The sequence below is a fragment of the Lactuca sativa genome, chromosome 5, assembly GCF_002870075.4.
Source record: "Lactuca sativa cultivar Salinas chromosome 5, Lsat_Salinas_v11, whole genome shotgun sequence".
In the NCBI taxonomy this organism is placed as follows: Eukaryota; Viridiplantae; Streptophyta; class Magnoliopsida; order Asterales; family Asteraceae; genus Lactuca; species Lactuca sativa.
The window spans coordinates 368,399,999-368,420,416 of NC_056627.2; the positions used below are offsets into that span (position 1 = coordinate 368,399,999).

Genomic DNA, 20,418 nt, shown 5'->3' on the forward strand with positions numbered 1-20,418 from the left:
TTGTATGGTATGTGGTAGATTAGGGGAGCTCACTAAGCTTCGTGCTTACGGTTTTCAGTTTTGGTTTCAGGTACTCAGTTTTCAAAAGAGGAGCTCGGGAAGATTGCAGTGCACACACCATAGTCAGTTAGCCTGAAAATGTTTTACTCTGATAATGAGATTATGTTTTGAATTAATACTCGAAAACTATGTTATGACTTATGATACAGTTTTATAAATATGGTTTTAGTAATGTTTAATAAGAAATTTTTAGTCATGATTTTTGGGTCGTTACAAGTTTCTTTATTCATGTATAATTGAAACGCCAACCCACAAAGAAGAAATAATCAGTAGAGTTTTACAAAGGCAAAAAGACACATATACAAGCAATAAAACGAAAAATAGATCGTAAATCAAAATGAGCATGGTGAGAAGGTACATATACAACCAACATACAAATAGAAAAGGTAGATACAAGTAATAACTAGGAAGAAAAATATCGACAAAACAAGTTGAAAGTTAAAACTAGACAAAATGCACAAACAATGTAAAGGCAACTAGCACCTAGACTACTCATGTACTACTCCACGACCTTGATCTTATGCATCCACACTCTCCAATCAAATCTCGTGTCTTTGTAAAGAGAAAAACCTTATTCAAATTTAACAATGCATTATCTTCATGCTTATTTATCATATGTTCTCTCGTCCTCGCACGATCTACAACGACCGTCTCCATCATCTAGAGTGAAAATTGTCGCTTATGTCCTAAGTATATTTCTAAAACCACAATAATCTTTGTTTCTTCAATTTCTATGTGATTAAAGTCGCTTCTATTGTATTTTAAGTGTTGTTTTTAGTACCTTACACAATAAATGTATATCACACAATTACTGTAACATCCTCACTTTTGTGACCTTCATATTCAGCTTGTGCTCATTCTTAATAACATTTAGAACCATTTACATGATAATGGCTTGAAATGGTAACAAACTTTCAATTTTGTTCACATTTAATCATTAAACGTTTTTTGTGCCTGATTGACCCCCAAATTATATGAAATTGTTCACATTTTACCCTTATGACCGGTTATAACTAGTCATAAGGATAAAATGTGAATAAATTCAAGTAATTCAGGGGTAAATCAAGCACAAAAAAATCAAGTGACTAAATGTAAACAAAGTTGAAAGTTCGTTACCCAATAAAGTTTGAAGAGGGTAGTCGAATTTGAAGAGGGTTGTTGCCAGTGGCATTGGGTTGGGACCCTAAGATCATCTCCAACCTCTAACATTAATTTTTTACACTACACTAATAATTATAGTGTAAACACTAAAATCCTCCAACCCATTACACTATATTTAACGCTAAAAAGAATATTTTATGTATATTGTTCTTTATTCAACACTATATTTAGTGTTACAATAAAATCCACCACTATATATCGAGTTACACTAAAATCCAATACTATATATAATGTTAAGTATAATGTAAGGTTGGAGCATTAGGCCTAGGAAAATGGGTGTGGTAGAGGATGCACTCCCTTGCCACCTCAGCTTAGAATACCGCTCCCTCATTGTGGTTTCGGTGCGGCAGAGGCCATAGTTGACACTTTGTGGCCACGCTCCATTGTTGCACTTTCCACCCACATGACCAATGAACGGTCAAATTTCAAATGTATATATATATATATATATATATATATATATATATATATATATATATATACCTTTAAATGAGTGTGACACCACTCATTGAGTGTGCACACTTTTATGATAAATGTTTATATATCGCAAAGTTCTAAATAACGTAAGGCGTGGTTTGGCGGCAATGTCAAGCCTCAAGTTTTTCTGAGCTTTGGCGAGACACGTCGTTTGTAAGGCGACAATTTTGTATATAATTAATATTTTTATATGTATTTCCAACTACTATTCATTTTTATACACATATATGAATTAAGACGACGTTTTTGTAAAGCAATGTCAAGCCTCAAGCTTTTCTGAGCTTTGGCGAGACACGTCGTTTGTAAGGCGACAATTTTGTATATAATTAATATTTTTATATGTATTTCCAACTACTAATTCATTTTTATACACATATATGAATTAAGACGACGTTTTTGTAAAGGCTCAGGTAGTGTACAAATGACTTTTTATGCGGGGTTAGAGATGCCCTACGCCCGTGGAACACATCTTCTCTTTTGTTCTAACTATTTTCTTTTTCCCGCGAATACCTTATCTCTGCCTCACTAACAACTGGGATCTTCTCCATCGCCATTCTCCATAAACTCATCCGCCGCCATTCACGCCGGCCACCTCTTTGCCTCCCATCACGTGACTTGTGTTGTGCGAAGAAGTGAAGAACACCAAGAACGCAAGCAATCAGGCCATCAGCCCTCTTTCGTCTGGTAGATTGTCAAATGAATAGGGCAAGGAGGTAATCGGCTGGAAAGGTTATTGAATTCCTGAAAACTCAATTGGTTTCCAGCACAAGAAAGAAGGAAGTAGCACATCAACTTTGAAAAAGGAGGGCTGGTGGTGCTCACGACCATATACAATATCGGTTTGTATTAAGTAAGCTTACTGGTGGTGGTGCTGCAGACTGCTTGCAGTTCGGCTAAAATGGCTATCCCTCTTTCAAATCTCACTCCCAGTCTCATTGTTTCAAAGCTCTGTTTAGGTTGTCCTCGACCTTCTCCCCCTTTTATAGAGAGAGTAACAATGGACTCAAATTTTTTGTTTTGTTTTGTTTTTTCTTTGAAAGGGACGATGACGTTCGGTGAGCAAAATTCGTTGTCACAGTCCTTCAAACTCCTGGACAAAGCATTCGATTATGGAATCAACTTCTTCGATTCTGCAGAAATGTAACCTATTTTGCTTTCTCATTAATTGATTATTACTTTGTAATTTGTATTGAATAATTTCTGAGAAATTTTCAGGTATCCAGTGCCACAGCGTGCAGAAACACAAGGAAGGAGCGAAGAATACTTTGGTCGCTGGCTTAGAGAGAGAAAAATACCTCGTGATCGTGTTGTATTTGCTACCAAGGTTTTTGTCTCCTTCCTATTTGCTAATGATTGGTTGCTTTTCAGAATTCGATATGTATGTCTGTTTGTTATTAGGTTAAATTGAATAATGAAATGTGTTGGTAGTACTATACATGTTGTTTGCTTAGGAATTATCGAATTGGTTTATTGTATGAACTTGACAAGCTTTGTTTCCTAAAAATGTCCATTAGGGAATGTAAAATTACTCTTCTGAAAGTAAATTTTGCAGGTTAGTGGCCCTTCTGGGCAGATGAGTTGGATTCGAGGGGGTCCAACTAGTTTGGATAGAAGGAATATAAAGATGGCTATTGACAACAGGTTAGATCACATTCACATTCACATTCACATTCACATTAGTGTATTATCATCTTACACTCAGCTTGCTTTTTACAAGAATAGAATACTTGTGCTGTAATTCTAGTAAAAAATGGTAACTTTTCAGTTGATGGGTGCATTTTGTATGTTGGACAACTGCTGCAGTTTGCTGAGACTACAGACTGACTATATCGATCTTTATCAACTCCATTGGCCTGATCGGTTTGTTGCCCCTTTAATATAAACTCCATTAACATGAAGCTGTATGTATATATAATACATAACATGGTTCCTAATATTTTGTTTTCTTGGAAATTATTTGATGCAGATATGTTCCAATGTTTGGAGAAACTGATTATGATCCTGTCAGACAATATAGCCCTGTTAGTTTTGATGAACAACTTGATGCTCTAGGAACAGCAGTTGATGCTGGTAAGGTTGGTACCCTCACCAATCATCTGTAAATTGTAATTCTACACCAAATCAGCTTTAACTAATGATAATGAAAATGATGTTTTTTATGTAGATCAGATTCATTGGTGTAAGCAATGAAACACCATATGGGGTCATGAAGTTCCTACAAGCTGCTGAAAATAACCCTAGCTATCCAAGAATAACCACTGTTCAGGTTTTGCATCATTTGATTTTGACTCATCAGACTATTTGCAATTAGCATCAACTTTTATTGATCTTGTAGAACTCGTACAACTTGCTCTGTCGAAATTTCGATTCAGGATTGGCAGAGTGTTGTCATTTGGAGAGGTATCTCTTCATTGCTTACTATTTTTCATACTATATATAAATAAATATTTCAAAATTTTATGGTCTTTTTGTAAATAATTTTTTTAGGGTTAGGTTATTGGCATATAGCCCTCTGGCAATGGGTTTGCTTTCTGGAAAGTATATGTTACCTGATGGTGGTGGAGATGATGCTCGTTTGAATCTTTTCAAAGGCAGGTATTCAGAAGGGGAATCCAGATATAACTTATCAAATCCCACCATTACAGAAGCTACTAAAGTAAATCCACTCTCCTTCTTTATGAATAATGAATTTCACATCAATTTTGTTCATATGCTTCATTTAAAATTTGATTCTGCAGGCATATGTCTCGATTGCAGAACGTTATGGTATCCATCCGGTATCTCTTGCAATTGGTATACAATGTGTTTTTTTTTTTTTTTTTTTTTTTTTTAAGTTTTGTTTTATAAAAAATCATTAAAAGAAATAAAGTTAATTTGTATGTGGTAATTATGGACAGGTTTTGTTTTGAGACACCCTCTTGTGAGCAGTGCTATTTTTGGGGCTACAAAATTATGGCAACTTGAGGAGGTTGTTAATGCATGTGATATAAAGCTTAGCCCAGAAATCATTGCAGACATAGATGAGGTTCATTCAAGATTTCCCAATCCTTGCTCTTGAGTAAATCAGTTTTCAACTCTTTGTTATCTTCTTTGGAATTAATAGTGTTACTTTAATTAGTTTATACTTATTCACTTATTTCTTATTAATAAACAATATTACTATGTTATTATTTGGACGTTAGTTGTTAGGCAGGGTCCATTTCAATTAATGCAAATCGTTTTAATTTGGCAGCTCTTGCCTACATAAGAAGACCATTCTCTGATATTGATATTCGTATCAAGCCATGCGAGATTATATTATTGGGTTGGGTTTTGTTGAATTCTAAATTTTTTTAGAAGGAAAAAAAACACCCATGGACTAATTTTTAATTTCTATCTTTTTAGAAAAAGATAAAATAAAACACATGGTCTTGAAGTAAATGGGATCAAATGTTGTGGTTCTCTCTTTAAGAGGTAAAATGAAAATTTAAGGAGACATAACGCAAAAAAACTAGCCATTAAAAGCCAAAGATAAAAGTTGGTTGTGTTAGACCATCCGTTATACCCACCACATACCACATATGTGGTGGGTGCCACATCAGAACCACATTCCATTACCACTAACATGGGATACTTACCACTAAACACACCACTCCACATCATTATTTTTATTTTTTTTTAATTCAAAAATACAATAAAATAACTTTTTTTTAAATCAAAAATACAATAAAATTACTTTTTTTTAATCCAAAAATTAAAATAAAATTACAATTTTTAAAAGTAAAAAGCATTTATTTTTTTAAAACTATTTTTTCATTAATTATAAAAATAAAATAACAATTTTAAACTACATTACTTAGTTAATCTAGAAAACAAACATTACATTAATAAGAAAACGAACAAACATACATATAAAAATCCTAATCGTCGTTCATGCTATGTTGGTACAAATGTTCCGCGACATCTTCTCGAAGATTGAAACACGTTTCACTGTTATGGATTTCGACAACTCGCTCCAAAAAAACATTCGTTCCGGGTACGAACTCCTCAATTGGAACGACAACGTCGTTCGGATCATACGTGCAAATCGCTCGACCTTCATTTTCAATAATCATATTATGCATTATAATACATGCTAGGACCATTCGCTTAATTCTTTCTTTATCCCAAAGTCGTGTAGCATATTTCACTATATGCCATGTTTGCTTAAGGACTCCAAATGCCCTCTCGATATCCTTTCTTGCTGATTCCTGTTTTTTTGTAAACAATTTTGTTTTTTCACTTCGAGGAACTGAGTATGCCTTCATCAATGTAGAATAATCCGGGTATATCCCATCACCAAGGTAGTAACCATATTTGTACGCGTGCCCGTTTACCGTGAACGTCATATCAGGTGCTTTGCCGGTCCAAATATCGTTGAAAAGTGGAGACTGACCAAGAACATTAAGGTCGTTGTTGGACCCCGCTACTCCAAAAAAGGCATGCCATATCCACAAATCTTGAGATGCAACAGCTTCTAGGATGATAGTTGGTTCACCTATATCTCCTCGAGTGAACTGACCACGCCATGTAGTTGGACATTTTTCCCAAGCCACATGCGTACAATCTAGACTGCCAAGCATACCGGGAAATCCATGCCTCTCTTCATGAGCCGAATATAATCTCTCAATATCACGTTGAGTAGGTTTACGCAAATATTCTTCGTGAAAAACCTCATAAACACATGCAGAAAACCAATCTACACATTCAACCGCGGTCCTCTCGGATATTTTCAAGTATTCGTCAGATGCATCAAATGCTATACCGTATCCCAAATACCTAAGAGCAGCCGCACATTTTTGTATACTACTAAAACCCATTCTTCCTCTAGCGTCGGGTTTTTGTTTGAAAAAATCATAACGAGATTCTAAAGCATTACTAATACGTAAAAATATAGCCTTATTCAGACGAAAACGACGTTCGAACGAGTCGTCATTATAAAGACAATTATCGGCAAAGTAATCACGTACCAATAAGTCGTGTGCGGCTTGACGATCACGATTGACGACCGTCCTTGTACGCGCTGCATTCGAACTTTCTTCGACGTGAACGTGTTGCACAACATTGAAGAATGTCTCGACGAATTCAACGTCGTCATCCGAGTCAAAACTTTTTAAAAATTCCATATTTATCGAGGGATCCATAGGTGTAATTGAGTGTAGAATGTATATGTATGTGTATGTGTTTTGGTATTGAGTTTTGTAATTGAGTTTTTATAATTGAGTTTGAAAAAAAAAAAAAAAGGAACGGCCACAAAATAGCCGTTCAACGGCTCAAAATATTCGACCAATAGCAATCCTCGTTTCATTTCGTTGTCCCGAACACATTTTGCAACGACCACGGTCGACCACGAACCACCGGGACGGTGTGCACGTCCGTGGTTCGTGGCCAACTAGACCACGGACGTTTACGTGATACCCACACCGGTTGGCCTTATAGTAACATTAAATTTTTTTGTTTCTATACAAACTCAAATAACAATACTTTTCTTTTTCTTTTACATTGTTTTTAGCTCAAATAAAATATCATTTTCATCATCTAAGATGATCGATAAAGGGTATAAATACCCTCTTTATAAAGAAATGTAATTATCATTGTTCAATCCTAAACATGTTGTTGGCCCATGTCATAAGGTTTTTTTTATCATGATCAAGAATTTCCACAAAAATAATGCCAGATAATATATTGGCTTCTATACGCATGTTAGGAGAAGTCAATTAATTAGAGTGACATCAAAAAGCGCAAGGAAATTATTGCACGTAGAAACAATATCACAAAAGATTTCTTTTTTTTTTTTAAAAAAAAAAAAGGATGGATTAGCGACATCAAAAAAGAAATTAAAGATGCAGAAAAATGGTTATTTGATGTAAATATAGACATTTAGCGATTACATATTCAGAAAAATGGTTATTTGATGTCAATATAGACGTTTATCAACTATTCAGATACTCCCATCTTTATCGTTTCATCCGATCATAATTTGTTTATGGCTAGATGATGTTTCCAGATCGTGGTTGATCCACCATGGATTGTGGTAGACAAGATGACAAGGTTAGGAATATGTTTCTAGTTATAGCAAAGAGTTTTTTACAAGATGACGCTATATAGATTATTCTCTTTGTAACATTACAAATAGATCTCATATCATATTGGTACATGTGTTTTGAATTATGAATTTTTTTTAGATATTCACATGTGCATTTCAAGAGCTTAGAAAAAATATAAAATTATCTTTTTGGTGAGAATTTTGAATATATTAGGTTGTCTGAGTTTTTTCAACCCTTTATTCATCGAAGAACAATGAGTGAGATTCATGTTATGCATTGAAAACCTCAATAAGTTCAAAGTTATGTAACTAACAATTTGCATCATCTTTATCTTGTTCACCATCTCTGTTTTAGATGGTATTCACACCCCTAAGCAATACATTTGTTAATATTTATACTTAACAAGTGGTACCAAAATAGGATAAATCTAGATTTATATATTCTTGTCTCATATAAGATCTTCTTACATATATTCATTTCCCATTAGGTTTCTTAAAATTCATTCAATGACTATGTCTCTATATGGGTTTAAGTGTCTTTAAATTGATGCTACTAAAACTTATCCTCCACATACAAGCTCTAGATCCTTATATGATGATATTATCATCGTAAGGCCAATCTGCAACCTCCTATCTTATTTAACCTATCTTCTAGGGCCCTTTTCTATCGACCGATAAAATGTTAACTTTCTCAAAGAATAGATAAATAGTCTAAGGTCCTTCACTTTTAAGAATAAATGGGCAAAACTAACGAGGGTCGGAGATGCTACAATTGCTCCAGCAAGAGCTACTATAGGTATTAGAAACGTCCTTAGTTCTTCGATTCATTATGTGGCTCGAAATCCATCATTGGCTAAACAATCATTTGGTTATGTCATTTCCAACTAACACAACAACACAACACATGTTGGCCCTCCATACATGCAACTTCAAATTATGTTAATGGTGATGACGAAATGGATTATTTTTACTAAGAAAGACAAATGCATTTTTACAAGTAAAATGATTTTCTTGAATCAATTATTATTTTACTAACTTGTTGTGATTTCATGTCGTTCAAAAATATCCCTAACATATTATACACCAATCATTGTTTGAATTAAAGCACAAAACAAATAAAACAATTGTATTATTCTTAGTATGTAAATATATGGGTCACACTAAACAACATAAAAAATAATAATAAATATAATGTATAATTTTTTTGCTTATCAACTTAATATAAATAATTTAATATTAGTTATTTATTATTTAATGGTGAAATGTTATATAAATAAAATAATAAATAAATAATGTATTTGTCATTAACCAAATCTATATTAATTAAATCTTTTTAACTAATCATAAATTTATTAAACAAGATTGAGTTTTTATGAGTAATCATCAAGAATGGGTTTAGAAAAAAAAACCACTAGTTAAATATATAAAATAGGTTTTGTGGCAATGATATTGGAAATAGTGTGTAATATTGGTAATATTTTTAATAATAACAAGGTCTTTCTAGGTTAAACTTAACACCCCAATTGAGCAATTAAATGACAAAATAAAATTAGAAGAAGTTAGTTTATTAATTTATCATCTTATGATTAATTAATTAGAAGCTAATTTAGAATTAATTAATTGTACAGATTGGATGTTAGTTAACTAAAAAATTTAATTAATTGGAATAGTCCAGGGGCGATTTAAGCAATAATGTGGCTGCTTTGGCATTAAGCGACCGAATATCTATAAATAGAGTGGTAGGGATCAAATCACAGATGCTAAATCCCTTAGCTCCAAAATTCGTCCCTTTCTTCTCCAAAAATCGACGCAAAAACAACCCTTTTAGGGTTTGTGTTTTAGGTTATTTTTTCCTCTCTCCAAAGGGTTATCTTGTTGTGTGGTTGGTGTTTTTAGGTGTGGTTCTATTAGATGGATTCTAGTTTGGATCTTTGACATCCATTTAAAGTGGGAAGAACAAGATTGCAATAAGGAGATCTTTAGTTAATAAATTATGTAATCATCATAATTCTTGTAGTTGCAATAATAGTATGAACAGAAGATCCTTGTAGGTTTTAGCTTGAACATATGAGTAGAATTATTATATGCTTTCACTGTCATAAATTATTTGTTAGTGTGTTCAAAACCTTTCACATGATCAACATAACAAATAAACTGTGAGATAACGGTTTAATGGTTTATTCATGAGTTGTGTATATTATAATGAAGTCAAATTAAAAAAAAAACATATGAATCGAAAGAATACTTACTAATTGTGATATCATTGACGTTGAAAGAATGGATCAATTGTAATGTCCCAAAAACTTATAGAAATTTATTCATTTTAACAAGATAAAAACCATTCATTCTATTTCGTCAAAAGATCATCGTAGTATCAAAGTAGTTTCAAAACAAAACATCAGAGTATCATAAAAACAATAGTGTGAAATCTCCAATGTATGTGATGCAATCAAGTCTGACTCTTCCCCTTGCTACAAGAAGTAACTAAAATATTTAAAACTTAAACCGTGAGCACGAAGCTTAGTGAGTTCCCTAAGATACCACTTGTGGATTTTTAAGGTTACAACTTCAACGTACTGGAGAAAAATTTCTTAACACTTAAGGATACCATGCAACCTAAGGATCTATGTCTTTATAATTAATATCAACATACTATGAAACATAAAAACCATAGTTTTATTCTAAAATCATAAGATTAGGGTTACATACTGTAAGGTTTTGATTTGATCGGATACACTTCAAGTATAAATAACAAAAGCAAACTAATCTATGGAAAACAAAGAATAGAAAGTAAATAACACAAGAGTTCACTAAAATTTTCTTTCACCAAGAAGACAGATTGTCACAAACACGATTACGACACCAAGTCGTGTTTACATTAGGGTTTCACCCCTAATGTTCAATATATACTAATCTATACAATTGTATCCCTTGATTAAAGGGATTGTATCTTATCTGGACTGCTCTCTGGGCCTTCGTCCTGACTGGTCCGCCGCACATGCCTTGAGTCTATCCGAACCATCCTGGGGGTCTTGGCCTTCAGTCCCAGTTGGTCCGCCTTAACCCAGTATACCAACACATATCAAAAAATACCATAACAATCAATAGGTAGCAGATACATGTATTCATACAGATCTAACAGATCACTACAACATAACAACATTCTATATACCAGGATACAGATCTAACAGATCACTACAACATATCGACATACAGTAAACCAGAATATCAATCCAATGGGCCGACATTGGTTCCTTCGACCCGTAAGTATAATGAGGAAAACTCACCCTAAATGCAGTCTGAATAACTCTCCACTCAGACAACGACTCAACCCAAATCCTAAATGTCAAAACATTTTCCATTCTAAATTAATAACATTTTCCCATAATACCCTTGGTCAAAACTGGTCAAAATCCACAAGGCAACCAAGTCAACACAACCGAGTAAACTCAGTCAATTCGACACAGGCTTTATATGCGAGGAGTACTCTGGAGGTACACGAGGCATACTCGAGGTCCGAGACATCAGGGCCAAATTTGCATACACGCATCGTACCATTTGGTTCGCCCAACGTACGTAGCAACTCTTTTCTTAACCGATTAAGAGCTTATTACTTCGGCTTATTATGTCCAAATGCAGATCCAAGTCCTAAATAACGTTTTTGACCATAAAGTTTCCAACTTTATGGTCTTGCATGGCCAATAAGGTCTTAACACCAAAACCTCAACCACTTAACCTATTAAGACCTCAAAATACATGCATGGAAGGAAAACTATGATCAAGACTACATTTTTATGCTTCTAAGCACCTCAAAGTGACTGAAAGGATAACTTAAAGGGATTAGAGTAGCTCATACTCAAAATACCCAAACAATGGGACCTAAAGGACACAAAGTCCATGGTTAACTTAGATCTATGCATAGAATCATCAAGTTCATAACTATATTCCTCAAAATGGATCTTGAAAGTGAGGTGTTCCTAGATCTAAGGTCTTGATCTTCCAAGATGATGCTTCTTTCTTCACCTTGCTTCAAAGGCACCACAAACACACACTTTTGAACTCAAATGATCATACACATGGGATTAGGATTGCAAAGGACGAAATGGAGGTTGGAGGCTAGAGAGGGAATGAGGAATGAAGAGTTAATGATGCTTATATATGGACCAAACCCTAAATATTAGGGTTAGAGTATTTACCACGTACACGCCGCTGTACGCCCAGCGTACTAGGGTCCGTCCTAGTACACCTAGCGTACAGAACGTACGCCCAACGTACTAACCTCTTGGCAAAAATTATGAAATTGCCACTTTGGGCCATTTTACAAGCTTCCTCATACCCAAGGGCTAAAAATAAAAAATCTTCATACATAAGAGTGAATTTTGGAAATACATCAAGTCGGGATGTTACATGGAAGGTATAAATAGAGTTGCCCCTAGCCAAAATCGGCCACTACCTCTCATACTTAGAGAAATTTGATTTTCTCGTCTCTCTCTCTCTCTCTCATATTATCGATCCTAGGGTTTCCTAGGGTTTGGTTGTGATGCATTAGAGGCTACCACACAATTGGAGTTAGTTTTCCAAGAAAATCTTCAAAAAATATGATTAGCTTAATTCGATTAAGCAAATGTATGTTTCCTACTTGTGATTTCGATTATCATAGGGTTTTAGTTTTGTTTCATAAAATATGTTGTTATCAACAGTGAAAAGTTGTAAAATGTTTTAGGTTCCATGTACTCATAAGTATTATGTGAAATTCCACAAATACATTTTTATTATAACCTAAAAACCCCACTACTATCAACAAGTTCTTATTTTAAATAAAACCTCTGGATCAAAAAGTTACTTCAAATACATAATCAAAAAATACTTCAAATAATTTTCGATTATCATAGCCTTTCCAACACTTTTTTTTTTGTTTTAACTAATTTTACATATTAAAAAGTTAACTAACTATTTTGCCAAACAATTTTACATAAATAAAAGCTACAACTTTTAGTTACTAGCTTTTAGTTTTCAACCAAGTTTCCAAACACATCCATAATGTCAAATCATTATATTCATAATTAAAATTAATTTAAATTATCTTAAGATTAGATCATCAATTTAGAATTATCAATAAATTAAATATAATTACTTGTACATCGATGTTTTACCATTAGTTTACTGTTATTTGTTTGAATAATCAAAATCTGGAAGATCTCATAACTTCAAGCGACAATGAATATTCACTTTTGGCACTAGCTTGCAGCAAAATATACCATCAATAGATAGAATCAAATTACGTGCATATTCTTATTTTGTCTTTAGTTTATATTATCCTTTAATCAGATTTGTCATATATTTTATACCATGAAAATAATATCTAATTATTATCTTTTGCAATATTTCCTTTTACAATAAATCATTAAATTATGTCATTCAATATTAAATAATCATTTTTAAAATTTACTTCCAAACACACCCTAACATATTTAAGCTTAAGATTATCCAATTTCTACTTTCTAGAAGAAATAACTACTTTCGTTGGTTGTCCAAATTGAAAAAGAAAAAAGAAAAATAGGTTATCATTTACAAAAATATATAAATTGTTAAAACTAAATGAAATGTGCCGTTTATTATACGATTATAGTATTTTACTATTATTTTAATAAACATTTTATTATTTAACAAGTACCATGCTTTGTAGTTTGTAAAACCACGTCAGAACTCCTGATCTTCCTTTTTTCAAGCCCACTTTTCCATCTCCGGTCTTCCCGGCGTTCCTCTTTCTAGTGCGATCCCACATAATCCCAATTCAGTATCACTACAGTTTTCTGTTGTCAATTCCTCCAATATTCTGCTCTCTTCAATGTATTTTCTATGATACACATCCAGTAATTTAGCTGTCAGAGGCCAAAAGCCCTCGGCCGAGGTCGCATCCACCACCTCACCTCACCGCTGCGACAAGGAGGTGGTTTCTGCTGCAAGCCTTTTTTTTAACCATTCTATTCGTTCTACAATCATCAGGAGATATTCAGTTGAATTTCTGATTGTTGGTAACTTGTAGTCATTTTGGGCTGAGTGATATAATTGGGGGTATTTATTGGTTTTTATGGGTTCAAAACCGTGGCTACAACCAGCTCCCGCCTATTCTCCATTGGAGACTTTCTGGGATACTGAGGATGATGCTCCTGGTCCTCGCTGCGGCCACACTCTCACTGCCGTCGCACCAACCAAATCTCAAGGCCCTCGCCTTATCTTATTCGGTGGCGCCACCGCCATTGGAGGTGGCCCGTCCTCTGCTGTCCCCGGCATCCGTAAATATCACTTCTTAGTTGGTTATTATATACCGTTGGGGTTCTAATTGCTGCAAATTGATTGAGCTTTTTCGATTTTAACACTTTAGGGTTGGATGGCGTGACAAATTCAGTTCATGTATATGATGTTATTACCAGGAAATGGACCAGGTTGCTTCCATTATACTTTATTCTTGCATTCAATTCCCTTTAGTATCCGATTGTTAATTTGTGAAAAATTTCCAGAATACTACCGGCTGGGGAGCCTCCTTCACCTAGGGCTGCCCATGCGGCAGCTGCTGTGGGAACCATGGTTGTATTTCAGGTGATTATAATGCTGATTTACAATCAAATCAAATCACACACAATTCTTGCTTTTGAGTTTTTATAAATTTGTGTTTGTTCATTAGGGAGGGATAGGCCCATCCGGGCATTCAACAGATGATCTTTATGTGCTTGACTTGACCAATGACAAATACAAATGGCACCGGTAAACTTGACTTGTTCAATGTTCATTCAAAATGTGGATTTGTATCCATGTCTTGTGAAGCTTTTATGAGTTCTCTGAAATGTTTGTGGAGTGCAGGGTTGTTGTTAGAGGGGAGGGTCCTGGCCCTCGTTATGGCCATGTGATGGACTTGGTAGCCCAACGATACCTTGTTACTGTTAGTGGCAATGATGGTGAGTGTGATTCATCATTCATCATTCATGTCTAGGTTTTTCTTTGCTCTCTATGCATCTATCACTACAACCGTTTTCTTCATCAAGACACAAAACAAGATTAGAGGGCATAAACCAATAATAGCAACATCTTTTATTTTAGGAAAGAAAGTACTTTCAGATGCTTGGGCTTTGGATACTGCTCAAAAACCGTATGCATGGCAGAGACTAAATCCGGAAGGTGATAAACCTTCTGCTAGAATGTAAGTATGCAAGTTAGTACCAGTTCTGAAGGTTCTTTGATATTGTTCCTTATAGTTAACCTTGTTGAAAGTTTTTAATCTTCTAGTGTGTAGCTCGTTTGGAGTAAAAGATTCGTTTACAAGTTCCTACATTCATTTGTAGGAATATATGGTATCCCATTTATTTAAAGAAGGTAGTGTTGTATACTTTGCAGGTATGCAACTGCTAGTGCCCGTTCAGATGGTATGTTCTTGCTTTGTGGTGGAAGAGACATCTCAGGCACGGTATGCCTTGTTGTTTGTTGTTTAGTTGTATTCACAACTGTAATTATAAAGTATAAACAAAACATGGCATTCTGTTTTTTCTTATAATCGGTTTGTGTATGTTGATTTGCAGCCTTTAGCAGATGCTTATGGATTGCTGATGCATAGAAATGGTGAATGGGAATGGACACTTGCACCTGGAGTTTCCCCCTCACCAAGGTATCAACATGCTGCGGTAAGTATTAGTTTCTTATTTGATTCACCATTTACCATTTACCATTTACCAGTGTCTCTCTCTTTAAAAAATCTACTCATTTGTTGGTGATCAGGTCTTTGTTGGTGCTAGATTGCACGTTACAGGAGGTGTTCTTAGGGGAGGACGAGCAGTAGATGGTGAATCAGCTGTTGCAGGTTAATCTTTTTTTATCATGAACATGATGAACAAAATATCTATGTATCTATGTATCTCTCTAAATATAAGTGTTTTGCAACATGGTTGGATAATATTGTGCACAGTATTGGACACTGCTGCTGGAGTTTGGTTAGACAGACATGGCATGGTGACTTCTTCGAGGCCCAACAAGGCCCAAACTGAAGACCCTGCTTTGGAGCTGATGCGGCGTTGTAGACATGCAGCTTCATCTGTTGGTGTTCGTATATATATTTATGGTGGTCTTCGTGGAGATGTGTTGTTAGATGATTTTCTTATTGCAGAGAATTCGGCTCTTCAGTCAGATACTACTGAAAGCACCTCAAATATGACAAGTCCAAGAACAAATAATTCAAGCCCATTTGATCCTATGTCTCCTGATAGTAGACCAGAGAGCCCCTCATCTGGTGCTTTAAGGTCAGACATGTATCTCCTTTTACCGTATGCTGAAATTTTAGGATCTGTTTGGTTGGATGGAATGGAATAAGCAAAGGTGATGGAATACATCATTACATTCCATGACTGTGTTTTGTTGGTCAGTAGGACTTTAATGAGTTTTTTTTAATATTTATATAGAAATACAATGTATAGTTCTAACTCTATTCATTGCATATATTTTATTATAGCTAATGAATTTCTATTTACAGAAATAATAAATTATTCATATAGAATCTCATTAAAATCCCAATAAAAGTATATTTTCTAGCTTATTTTAGAAAATAATATTTTTATTTAGTTAAAATCATGAATGCTTTAATAAAGATTTTTGTGATTATAAGTTACATAAATAAAAATGGTTATGTTGGTATGTTACAAAATTCCATTCCATGTGCATGATGGAATTAAAAAGAAAAACTAATGTGAAGTATTATTTTTGAGTATTTGATTTGAAATTCGTATTGTATATTTTCCAAAGAAGTTAAATATGTTTATATGCAATTTATTTAGCGATACATCTCTATTTCATAAAATACATTTTGTTGTTTATTTATTTGAAGCCAAGCCCAAGCAAACCTGAAAGTGGTTTGTAAAGATCCATTTCTTAACCTTGCTGATTCCATTTGTTTGTGATTTCATTCCATCATAGCAAATAGAGGCTTACTTAGTATGCATATTTATGTGTTTTTCAGTAGAGAATCTATGGAGAGGCTGGCGGAAGCTTCTGCTCAGGAAGCCAAGGCTGTGAATGCTGTCTGGCAAGCTGCACAGGCACAGGCTGCAAATCAAGACAACAACTTACCCCCTTCAGACGACTCACATCCTCCAGAGCCTGCTGATACAGAGGGAGATGTTAGGCTTCACCCTAGAGCTGTATGTCTTCTTTTTTCTTTATTTAAAAAATTGTGTCTTCTTTTTTATGATAAAGAAGCGTTGTTATTATTATTATTATTAATATGATATGATGCAGGTTGTAGTTGCTAAAGAGACTGTAGGAAATCTAGGTGGATTGGTGAGGCAATTATCGTTGGATCAATTTGAAAACGAGAGCAGACGAATGATTCCTACCCAAAACGACCTTTCCTATCCAACCAAAAAGTTCACTAGGCAAAAGTCGCCTCAAGGCTTGCACAAAAAAGTAAGTTTACAAACTACTTCTTTTCACAAGAAAGTGTAACTGCTAGTTGCTAGTGTATGTATGGGATGGGTAATAAAGAAAGTTGATTTTGTGTATATTTGGAAAACTTATGATATGATGTATTTGCATTGTTGCAGGTGATATCTAATTTGCTTAGGCCTCGAAACTGGAAACCCCCTGTTAACAGAAGGTTTTTCCTTGATTCATATGAAGTAGGAGAGCTTTGCTATGCTGCTGAACAGATTTTTTTACACGAGCCTACGGTTCTTCAGCTGAAAGCTCCGATCAAAGTGTTTGGTGATTTACATGGACAGTTTGGTGATCTGATGCGCCTCTTTGATGAATACGGATTTCCTTCTACTGCTGGAGACATAACGTATGTATTACATATGCTTTGCCTTACTTTTTAATTAATATATATATTTTTTTTTCCTTTCAAAATCTTGCAGCATTTACTGAATTCAGATTGTGTTGACCCTTCCACTTCAGATATATTGACTATTTATTCCTTGGCGATTATGTTGACCGAGGTCAACATAGCTTGGAGACTATCACATTGCTTCTTGCCTTAAAGGTAGGTATATGCTTTACAAGTTGGTTGTTACAACTTACAACCAAAATATGATATGATTTATTTGTCTATTTATTCAGATTCAGTATCCTGAGAATGTTCATTTGATACGTGGGAACCATGAGGCTGCTGATATAAACGCGCTGTTTGGGTTTCGTCTTGAATGCATAGAAAGAATGGTAAGGAGTGGAAGGAGTTAATTTGTTTTTTTTTTTTGATATGTGAATGGAATGATGTATGATGTATGATGTATGTATGGTGTGTAGGGGGAGAACGATGGGATATGGGCATGGACACGATTCAATCAGGTATTTAACCATCTTCCGCTGGCGGCATTGATTGAGAAGAAGATAATCTGCATGCATGGTGGGATAGGGAGGTCCATACATTTGGTTGAACAGATTGAGAAAATAGAAAGACCAATAACTATGGATGCTGGATCTCTTATCTTAATGGATCTTTTATGGCAAGTTCCCTGAATTCCATTCGTTTACTTCCAAGGAATCAGACTTATTATTATTTAAAAAAGAAAATTTTTTGCAGGTCTGATCCTACGGAGAATGATAGTGTGGAAGGTTTAAGGCCAAATGCTAGGGGACCTGGTTTGGTTACTTTTGGGGTATTCATATTGCATTTTTTTTTTTAAAAATATTTTATACATGTGATCAGACATGAATGAGTTAATTAAGTATTGAGTTGTTTGGTTGCAGCCTGATAGGGTTACAGACTTTTGTAAGAGAAACAAACTTCAGCTGATTATAAGAGCACATGAATGCGTGATGGATGGGTTTGAAAGATTTGCTCAGGGCCAGTTGATTACCCTTTTCTCTGCAACCAACTATTGTGGTATGTATGGTAACCACTAACTTAAGCAATAGTATAGTATACCTGTTGTCTTTTTTTTTTCCCCCACTATATATAGTATTATACAATCTCAGTCTAAATGACTGTATTATCAGGAACTGCAAACAATGCTGGAGCTTTACTAGTGGTTGGAAGAGGACTGGTGATTGTTCCAAAACTGATTCATCCACTGCCACCTCCACTTCACTCGCCAGAAAACTCTCCAGAACATGTCCAAGACGACACCTGGATGCAGGTAACTAATCTAAATTCTAAACTAAACTTGTTTCCTTTTTTACTCAATAATACAGAAACAAAAACAGCAACTGAATAGGAATATATGATAATACTTACTTATCCTTCGATTTGTAATTGTAATTGTAATTGTAGGAGCTTAATAATCAAAGACCACCAACGCCTACTAGGGGCCGCCCCCAGCCCAATCATGACAGGAACTCCCTTGCATATATTTAGACTCTTGCTATTTACACTATATTTATTGGACAAAATTACATATAGCTTTGTTCATACGAGAAAGACTTTTGCTATCCCTTTCTTGGTGTCGGTGGGTGTTTCTACATTCAGGATTCAGGAAAGATGAGGTTGAATGGTGTTGTATTGTGTATTATTATTTAACTTGTAACATAACTCATAAGTTGCCTTGTGTTTATATTTTTTTAATGTTTTATCTTTTATGAGAGACTGACTCATTTTATAGATAAATTCTTTATGTAGTCCCTAACACGTCCCATCTGTCCGTCCACCTTTACTTTTCCACTTTTTGAAGAAAAAATAAATAAATAACTTTGCAAATAAGTCATGCTGAATGATTTGTAGATCTAAAACGTGAGTACGTGACTAGTACTGAACTGAATGTCCTATCAACTTCATAAACATTTCAAATCAATGTCTTATAAATATACTAAAAATATAGACCAAAGGGACTGACCTATTTTACAAGGCCTCAACAATATGCAATGCTCGGTTTCGACTTCATTTGACAAAAAAATTCAAGCTATAAATAGGCAGTTTCTTAGGCTCTGCGCCAGGGTTGTGACTTGTGAACATACCTCATGGATTTCCTAGGATTTAGAAAACTAAGTATATGACTACAAAATAAAAACTAATGGGATTAAATAGGATCGGGGGTAAAATCTTACTATCCTAGTACATATTTTGCTTCAAAATCGGAAACATTTTTCTACTTGTTAGTAATACAAAAAAATATATTTTTTAATAAAAGATTTGGGTTGTTTAAGGTTGCTAATAAACCAATAAAAAATTGAAAATATTGGTTCCGTTACCAATGCATAGTAACATCATTGAAATAGTCCAAGATTCTTGGTTGCTTAATTAGTGGAGTCAAAACTTCATGCAATCTTCTTTTTCAACGGCATGTTACTTAAAGTTGAAGATGATGTGATTCAGATTTGTGACAACTTTTTTTTGGAGTGCTTGACTCTCAAGTAATCATAAGTTATGAAGTGGCCCATGTTTACAAACCTTTCTCACGAGGAAAAAGTGGTTTTACTATTTATAAAATGTTTCAAATTTATCCGACATACTTATTTATATATTTGACCTACAGGTTATTAAAAATTATAAAACGAAAGCAATTTTTTATTATTTTTTTTTTTTGTAAAAAGTAGTATTTTTAATATAATTAAAGAAAATGACAAAACATTCTTGCCTTTTTATATAACTATAAGTAAAATTTATAATAAAAACAACAACATAGAACATTGGTCTTATTTTCAACACGTCAATTACCTCTTTTGAACGGTAAAATTTATTA

The 20,418-nt window shown here is 34.3% G+C and overlaps 3 protein-coding genes across 4 annotated transcripts; 2 read left to right on the plus strand and 1 right to left on the minus strand.

Annotated features, from left to right (window-relative positions):
• Positions 1 to 2,118: 2,118 nt before the first annotated feature.
• On the plus strand, positions 2,119 to 4,929 carry LOC111892367 (uncharacterized). 2 transcript variants are annotated; one of them, XM_042901967.1, is made up of 11 exons: positions 2,119 to 2,654; positions 2,739 to 2,838; positions 2,922 to 3,022; positions 3,251 to 3,339; positions 3,502 to 3,558; positions 3,665 to 3,773; positions 3,863 to 3,964; positions 4,034 to 4,098; positions 4,186 to 4,354; positions 4,437 to 4,491; positions 4,596 to 4,929. In XM_042901967.1, exons 2-11 carry the CDS (start codon positions 2,808 to 2,810, stop codon positions 4,754 to 4,756), a joined length of 939 nt encoding a protein of 312 aa, XP_042757901.1. In that variant the 5' UTR covers positions 2,119 to 2,654; positions 2,739 to 2,807; the 3' UTR covers positions 4,757 to 4,929. The 2 variants fall into 2 exon arrangements, with proteins under 2 accessions (XP_042757901.1, XP_023744190.1); XM_023888422.2 differs by having other exon boundaries at positions 2,120 to 2,654; positions 2,914 to 3,022.
• A 668-nt stretch (positions 4,930 to 5,597) lies between these two features.
• On the minus strand, positions 5,598 to 6,842 carry LOC111892946 (uncharacterized). Its single transcript, XM_023889024.2, has one exon. It carries the CDS (start codon positions 6,840 to 6,842, stop codon positions 5,598 to 5,600), a length of 1,245 nt encoding a protein of 414 aa, XP_023744792.2.
• Positions 6,843 to 13,449: 6,607 nt separating this feature from the next.
• Positions 13,450 to 19,321, plus strand: LOC111892378 (serine/threonine-protein phosphatase BSL1). Its single transcript, XM_023888428.2, has 20 exons — positions 13,450 to 14,058; positions 14,148 to 14,208; positions 14,284 to 14,362; positions 14,448 to 14,527; positions 14,624 to 14,718; positions 14,861 to 14,960; positions 15,155 to 15,224; positions 15,337 to 15,438; positions 15,533 to 15,614; positions 15,720 to 16,050; positions 16,764 to 16,944; positions 17,042 to 17,209; positions 17,347 to 17,585; positions 17,699 to 17,783; positions 17,861 to 17,959; positions 18,047 to 18,246; positions 18,324 to 18,399; positions 18,491 to 18,626; positions 18,740 to 18,879; positions 19,014 to 19,321. The coding sequence occupies exons 1-20, from the start codon at positions 13,854 to 13,856 to the stop codon at positions 19,095 to 19,097; spliced, it is 2,613 nt and encodes an 870-aa protein (XP_023744196.1). The 5' UTR covers positions 13,450 to 13,853; the 3' UTR covers positions 19,098 to 19,321.
• The last annotated feature ends 1,097 nt before the right edge of the window (positions 19,322 to 20,418 follow it).

Bases quoted from the DNA above. Each gene is read 5' to 3' on its own strand.
- LOC111892367 (XM_023888422.2), top strand. From the start codon at position 2,597: ATGGCTATCCCTCTTTCAAATCTCACTCCCAGTCTCATTGTTTCAAAG. The intron at 3,340-3,501 runs GTTAGATCACAT...CAACTGCTGCAG, and splicing joins AAGATGGCTATTGACAACAG to TTTGCTGAGACTACAGACTG. The intron at 3,774-3,862 runs GTTGGTACCCTC...TTTTTTATGTAG, and splicing joins CAGCAGTTGATGCTGGTAAG to ATCAGATTCATTGGTGTAAG.
- LOC111892946 (XM_023889024.2), bottom strand. From the start codon at position 6,842: ATGGAATTTTTAAAAAGTTTTGACTCGGATGACGACGTTGAATTCGTC.
- LOC111892378 (XM_023888428.2), top strand. From the start codon at position 13,854: ATGGGTTCAAAACCGTGGCTACAACCAGCTCCCGCCTATTCTCCATTG. The intron at 15,225-15,336 runs GTATGCCTTGTT...GTTGATTTGCAG, and splicing joins GAAGAGACATCTCAGGCACG to CCTTTAGCAGATGCTTATGG. The intron at 17,586-17,698 runs GTATGTATTACA...CTTCCACTTCAG, and splicing joins TCTACTGCTGGAGACATAAC to ATATATTGACTATTTATTCC.